General features: G+C 44.7%; 1 protein-coding gene across 1 annotated transcript in view; it reads left to right on the top strand.

The window, feature by feature from the left end:
• The first annotated feature begins 307 nt into the window (after positions 1-307).
• Positions 308-7,490, top strand: part of CD38 (CD38 molecule) — a 48,280-nt gene continuing 41,097 nt past the window's right edge. Inside the window, exon 1 of the mRNA XM_072805231.1 lies at positions 308-704. Within this exon, the coding sequence (XP_072661332.1) occupies positions 448-704 (257 nt within the window). The 5' untranslated portion in view covers positions 308-447. The remainder of the gene's footprint in view (positions 705-7,490) is intronic.

Below are 7,490 nucleotides of genomic sequence, written 5' to 3'. Positions count from 1 at the left end.
GAGGCAGGCAGCCAAGCCTTGAGCCAAGCCTTGACGCTTTCTAGCATCAGGTGTGACTGAAGTGTAAATTGCAAGTCTGATAAAGCTTGCTGGCCGAGGAGTAAGTATAAGGGATTGCTGTTTGTTTTGCAGGCACCTGCAGAGAAAGCGTAAGGTGGCCGTGGCCGCTTCTCCCTGGAAATGCAAAGTCCGGTCCTTGTCTGCTCAGGAGTCTGGCAGTGAGTGGCTGTAGTAGTAGAGTCTTTCCAGTTCTTTAAGTCCTTATTGGTCCAGCCGGTCACGGAACTTTGGAGGAAGGGGGTGGGAGTGGGAAAGGAAGCCGAGAAAAGACAAGGGCAAGATAAAGGGGAGGTGCAGTTTCAGAACCGGCTAGCTCTCTCCTCCCTCCCTGACCGGCCCCGGGGCGGCTCTCTCCTCCAACTTTGCCCGCCAGACAAAGTGGACCCCATGGCCAACCACAGATTCAGTTCCGTGTCCGAGGAGGAGAAACCCTGCTGCGGCATTTCCAGAAAAGCCCAGATCTGTCTCTGCGTCCTTTTTATTCTCCTGATTGTGGTGGGCATCGCGGTGCCGGTCGGGATCCTGATGTGGCGCCAGGCGCCCAAGCACAAGGAGTGGAAGGGGCCGGGCACCACTGCCCATTTTTACGAGATCCTCCTGGGACGGTGCTACACGTACACTCAAGTCGTGCGACCTGAGCAGCGGTGAGTCCGCGTCCCTGGCGCGCGGCTGGGCCCCGGGGGGCGCGGGGGGGCACGGGGGGGGCACAGCTGGGCACAGCTGGGCACCGGGCGCGCGCGCGCAACAAAGCATCTTTCATTACCCGGGTCAGCAGGGAGCCGGCCTTGCCCTCCCGCGCCCCCCGCACGAGCTGGAGCTCGGGGCGCCCAGCCCCGGCGGGGACCCGCGCCTCCTGCGCTCGGGCCGGGCGGCCCCGAGCCCAAGCCCCGCTGCGCTCGCCGCCGCGCTGCTGGGACGCAGGCAACCGGTAGGCGCGGGGATCGAAGGCGCTTTCTGCCAGGCATGGGGTTTCTGCTGGCTGTCCCTGGCCCGAAAGCGCCCCCAGAGAGTTACAGCTGACACCTGGTTGAGTGGCTTGCGGCCCGGGCAGGGGGTCGCGGGGTGGGGTGGGGTGGGGTGGGGTGGGGTGGGGGGCGCCAGGAGAGTCCGACCGCCAGGGTGAGTTTTCACAAATCCACAACTTCTTGCGCGCCCAGAGCTACAGGGGATCAGAGATCTCGATAACAGAACCAAAACAAGAAAACTTTGAGGACGGAGATGAAATTCACACCGTAAGGTGCACCTGTCCGATGGGTCTGCACAGACCTTGAAAACACCACCCACGGCAGTCCGTGGAAACTTCCCGGACGGTTCCTCGTGCCTCCTGCCGGCTAGCTCCTTATCTCCCCCGCAAGAGGAACCGCTCGCTTTCTGGACTTCCTTTCCCAGGGTCTGGTTTCACACAGAGAACTCATTTTTTGAAGTTGTACACAGAGTAGGGCCAGTGGGAAGTAAGAAAGCTCCCTCTCTGGCTGCCCGAGGGGGGCCCTGGCAGTCGGGGTTTTGCTGTGAGCTCGAGGTTGCACAACTGATTCCACCTGCCAGAAACACCTGCAACTCGGGAGTTGAGCGGTACAATCCGCATCCCAACCCACCCCCCCGCCCCGCCTCCCCGCGTGCTCTCAGCCCATGTATTCTAATGCAGATCCCGGAGGTCTGGCTTGCACATTTTTCAAGGCCAAAGATTGCCAGGGTCCCTTAAGTGCTTTGTTTCCGAGTAATTAAACAGTTAATTGAGAAACCAGAAGGTGAGGCATTCCTTTAGGTCATACTTAAAAGTTCCAATAAAATCAAGCTATAGCCAATCTGGCACGGTGATGATAAAAGCGGTCTTTGAATTTCCAATGTAATGTAACCGTTTAAATTTGTTGTTGTTGTTGTTCAGTTATCTCTGATAAATTCACACTATTGGATAGATTATCACCAGTGTATAGCAAGCAAGATGCGTCACAGAAACCACAAGCCTTCCTAATGTTTGTCAGGGCACTTAGTAGTACACACATACAAACACACACACACATATATCCAACATATACATATGTAAATGTGTATATGTTCAAAAATATCAACAGGGGATATGTATTGTTAATATTTTTTGAATATCCTTCCAAATATCTCACAATACGTGTACACACACACACACAAACATAGAGACACTATATAAATGGTTTAGTCATTAATACGGTATATGTGCCAGCCACTTAAATATCAAATCATTGAGTCCTTCAACAACTATACGAGGCACTTACCACTGCCATCCCCATTTTACATTTGAAGTAGAGTTTGACTTCATTGTCCACAATTTGGCTCCAGAAACTGAACTCAGCCACTACACTATGCAGCTTATATATGTTCTGTTAGCTAGAGTGACCGTAATTTATTGACCACATGTAAGACTTTTGAAAGGGAAGGAGATGCTGTTCATAATTATGCTGAGTCAATAGACTTAACCAGAACATATGGTCTCTTTATCCTTGGGTGGTTTAAGTGTGCAAACTCATGAGGTGCACTGCTTGGGTTTAGATCTTGGCTCTGCCTCAGTGTTATTTCAGGCAAGTTACTGACTTTCTCTGTGCTGTCTTGCTCTCAGCTGGCAAATGGAGATGGTACCTACAACAGGTGGGAATTCTGAGGAACAAGAGGAATAATCCTGATTTGTATGAGTGCTCATAATGCATTCATTTTTGGAAATGCAGTGTTACAGACGTCTTTCAACAATGATAAATATAGATCAAGGCCAACTCAAAAGAGATACCCAGTATTACATGTATTTAAATCACAATCTAGTAAATCAGTCCTTCGATGATGGAATTTGTTGTTTCCAATTTTTTTTATTTACTGCCTTTTTTTTTTTTTTAAATTAAACACATGTCCTTGGAGATCTTTCAGTGTTAGTACAGGTAGATTTACCTCATTCTTTTTAATAGCTCATGGTATTCCATAGCTTAGAGGTATCTCTTTGGACAGAAAATTAGTTACCAATTTTCAGTCCCATTCATTCATTCAGTAAATATTTGGTGAGCATCTACTATTTTCCAGGCAGCGATCTACTATTGACAACACAGTAGTGGATGACAAACTTCCCACTCTCATGAAACTTTTCATCCCAGTTGGGAGTCCCATGCTTCAATGAATGTATATTTTTGTGCACTTATAGGAGTGTTTTTGTAGGATAGGTTTCTGGTGGTGCAATTGCTGGATCAAAGGGAGGATCATGCGTATTTTAAATTTTGTTAAGAGTTTCTGAATCCCCTCCAAAATAAACCATTTTAGGCTCCTGTTACCATCTATCACAGGTTGTGCTTTCTTACAATCTCCTCATTGCTCAACAGTATCAACCTTTTTTACATGATATTATGAGAAAAATAGCATCTAATTGTTTTCTGATTATCAGAGGATCATAACATGTTGTATATGTTAACCGGTCATTTATATTTTTGTCTGTGAACTTTATGTTCAGATCCTTGCTAATTTCTACTGAGTTGCTCATTTATTTTTAGAGGAGTTCTTTATATATTGTAGATCACATATATGGTATTTTCTCTCTGCTCATTGTGCTTGGAACCCTTGTAATTTCTGTTGCCCTTCCACTCTTGACACTTTAACTTCAAGGTTAAGACTCTAATCAATACTCTTTCTTTCTCTGTTGTTGCAAGTCTGGCATGCTGACAATTTCTCTTTGAGTCATACTATCTTAGCATCAGAACTCTTTTCCCTGGGGCGCCTGGGTGGTTCAGTCGGTTAAGCCCCTCATTCTTGATTTTGGCTCAGGTAATGATCTCAGGGTCCTGGGACTGAGCCCTTTGAGTTGGACTCTGCTCTCAGCAGAGAGTCTGCTTGAGTTTCTCTCTCTCTCTCTGCCCTTCCCCTGCAGTTCCCTCCACCCCCTGCTCTCGTACTCTCTCTCTCAAATAAATAAATAAAAATCTAAAAAAAAAAGGAAAGAAAAAATATTTTCCCTGTTGTATTCTGAAATCATTCTTGTGGTCCTCTTCTCATATCCATTCCTTGTTGGGTCACTGTCTCCTGCTTTGGCTTTTTGTATTGGGCCAAAGCATCCATTTATGTCAATTATTCAACCTTGTAATTCCACTTTGACCTGCTATTTCTAGTTCTTACGTCGTAGGTCTTTATTACAACTATGTATTTTTTTAAAGATTTTGTTTATTTATTATTGAGAGACACAGAGAGGAGAGAGAGAGAGACAGGCAGAGGGAGAAGTAGACTCCATGCAGGGAGCCTGATGTGAGACTCGATCCTGGGTCTCCAGGATCTGCTGAAGGCAGTGCGAAACTGCTAAGCCACCCGGGCTGCCCACAACTATGTATTAACATAAAAAACATTTGATATGTTGGGCACTTGGGTGACTCAGTGGTTGAGCATCTGCCTTTGGCTCAGGTTGTGATCCCTGGGTCTTGGGATCAAGTTCCATATCAGGCTCCCTACAGGGAGACAGCTTCTCCCTCTGCCTGTGTTTGCCTCTCTCTCTCTGTGTCTCTCATGAATGAAAAATAAAATCTTAAAAAAAAAATTGATATGTGATACCAGGCTAAACAAAACCAGTATAAAAACTATGCATATAATAATTGTAACTACGTAAAACTGAATATAAATGAAAAGAGATAGTAAAATATGGGTTAATGGAATTATTAACCACTGACTATTATTATTCCACCACTGATTTTTAGGCCATCCATAAGTTTATTGTAGATTTCTTTCCTTATTCTTTCCTTATTAGTCTTCAGCTTCAAATGATTTATAATTGGCATTTTGCTGATCTATTACTGAATAATAAACCACCCTCAAACTTAGTGGTTTAAAACATAAACCTTTTTATTATTTTTACATGATGCTGTGAAATGCTTGAGCTTAGCTGAGTGGTTCTCCTTGTGATATTGACTGGGGCTGGAGTCCTTTGGGAGCTCAATTAAGCTGGAATATCCAAAAATAAATGGGGCATTACTCACATGAATGGCACCATGGAGAGGTCAGCTGAAAGGATGGTATTACCTGGGATGCTAGAAAGGCTAAGTATCTTAATTTCTCCATGCTGTTTCAGAGCCTTAGAGTCACAGCCCTGAAGTCTTGACCCTGTGAGCATGTTTTACTGGCAGCACCTGGGATGTGATCATTGCCTTGAGACCGCTTCTTCTTTTTTTTTTTTTTTTAAGATTTATTTATTTATTTGTGAGAGACAGAGAGAGAGAGAGAGAGAGGGAGAGAGAGGCAGAAACACAGGCAGAGGGAGAAGCCAGCTCCATGCGGGGGATGGGACTTGATCAATGTGGGACTTAATCCCTGGAGTCCAAGATCATGCCCTGAGCTGAAGGCAGACGCTCAACTGCTGAACCACCAGGCGTCCCTTAAGTTAGCTTTTAAATGTTTATTTCTTCCTTGTGTTTTTTGTTCTTCTGTTACAGCTATTGCTCTTTATGCATTATTACCTTTTATTAATTAGATTTAATAATGATAAAAATCTGATATACGCCTCCTGGAATATAAACTCATTGAATCAAGGGACTTGTTGAGTGACATATATCGAGGACCTTAAGTAGTGCCTGCAATATAATAAGCAAAATAGTTGAATTAAATGAATGATATAGAAGCCAGTATATTACTACTACTAAAAAAAATAATAAAAAAAATAAAATTAGAAAAAGCTAAAATAAATATACCTATCCAACAAATTTTCCATACCATTATTCCCAAATTCATCAATCTCTATTTTGGGCTTATAGGGTATTGATTTTTCTCTTATATAAATAGCTTCTCAGTGTTTCTTTGTAGATCTAGGACTTTATCTTTTGTATATATTCCTTTTCCTTCATTTTCCTTTCCCAAAATCTCTTACCCCTATAGAAGTCACTCTTTGCCAGTCTTTTAGTGTGGGTAGTTGAGCACTGAAACTTGTCCCTGCTTATCAAGGTGAGACTTTCTAAAACTGAGCCATGCACATTAAATGAAGAATACTCCTGAACAGATGACACCTGGTTCTGCTGTCTCAAGATCATATCCACCAGCTGCATTCTGTCCTAAGATGGCCCTGGGCTTGTGAGACCTGACAGACATGTGGCCAAGACTCACCAGAATGTTAGCAGACGATTAGTGCTATTGTATGGGAGAATGTTACCTTCTGTGCAATAGTCAGGAGCCAGGGAATGTGGGAAGGCAGAGCAGAGTCTGCAGGAGGACTCTAGAGGCACCCAGAGGTATGTTACAGTTCCAGAAATCTTCTTGCCTTGGGGAAAACCAGCCCTCTGCATAAATTTTGGCCATCAATGATAGCCACTGGGTGTCAGGGACAGAAGCGGGCATTCCTCTGACAACTCTTCATCCCTGCCCCATACAAGCTGGGGTTCCCAAGGGAGAGACTTTTTATTCACCCCTGCACCCTTGGCCGTCCAGCACATTGCTTGTCACATTACAGTCCTTTAGTAGCTGCTTGCTAAGTTGAACTCAGTCAAGTCCAAATCACGCTGGTGGAAAAATAAACATATACAGTGAGAAACTCCATCCATCTTATCCTGCCTTCTGGTGATCACAGACAGATAGATTATCTGCACTGTGCTGGTACTGATTATTGTTTCTGATTCCCTTTTCTTCATTTCTCAATTTCTTCTTGCTTCTCCTTCCTCTTCAAAATTTCTAACGATATTTCCCAGGGGCCAATTCTTCATTTTTACTTCCCCATACCTCCCATTTCAATGACTTTAGCATTTTATTAGCTTCTACTCAGTAAAATTCATGAGTTTAAAATGTACAAAATAGCAAATTCATACAAACAAATAGTAAAGACTCACTGTGTGCCTGGTGCTAGGGATACTGGAGGGTGAGAGGAGAGGGTGCTTCAGAGAGAAGAAGAAAAAACCAGTCCTGCTGTCCAGGGTCCTGTGGGGAGATCTGGGAGGACTGACCTGGAGACAGTGCTGCAGTGCAATCTGTAATAGCACGTGGCTGTGTTCATGGGCAAGAGGGGCCCCATGGAGGGAGGGGTGGCTTCTGTTCTCTAAGCCCTTTGCTGGATTCTGTAGGGGAAAGGGTGTAGGATGTACTGAAGTACCTATCAAGCAAAATATATGAATTTCTGTGAGCAAAGTTCTTGCACCATGTCACAGAGATTCAGAAATGAGCACCACCCACCCAAGTAGAGTCAGGAGGGCTTCATGAAAGAAGTAGCATATGAAGTCTTCTTTTACAATGGAATTTCAGCAAAGGGTGTTCTGAACAGTGTGCGCTAACCTGTTGAATGAATCTGGGAGGCAGATAAGATGCTACTTCTGGGGTAAGACTGGCAAATAGTTGGACCAAAACCCTTTAAAGGGTATGGGACTTTTGTTGTGCCCAAGATTGCGAATCCGAGAAACCACCAAGGAGCCAACACCAATGCAAGCGCACAGGGGTTTATTAGCAAGCTCGAGCTTGGGTCCAAG

This window comes from Canis lupus, chromosome 2, assembly GCF_048164855.1.
Source record: "Canis lupus baileyi chromosome 2, mCanLup2.hap1, whole genome shotgun sequence".
Lineage (NCBI taxonomy): Eukaryota > Metazoa > Chordata > Mammalia > Carnivora > Canidae > Canis > Canis lupus.
The sequence above is the reverse complement of the archived record's forward strand: the minus strand, read 5'-3'. Positions and strand labels throughout refer to the sequence as shown.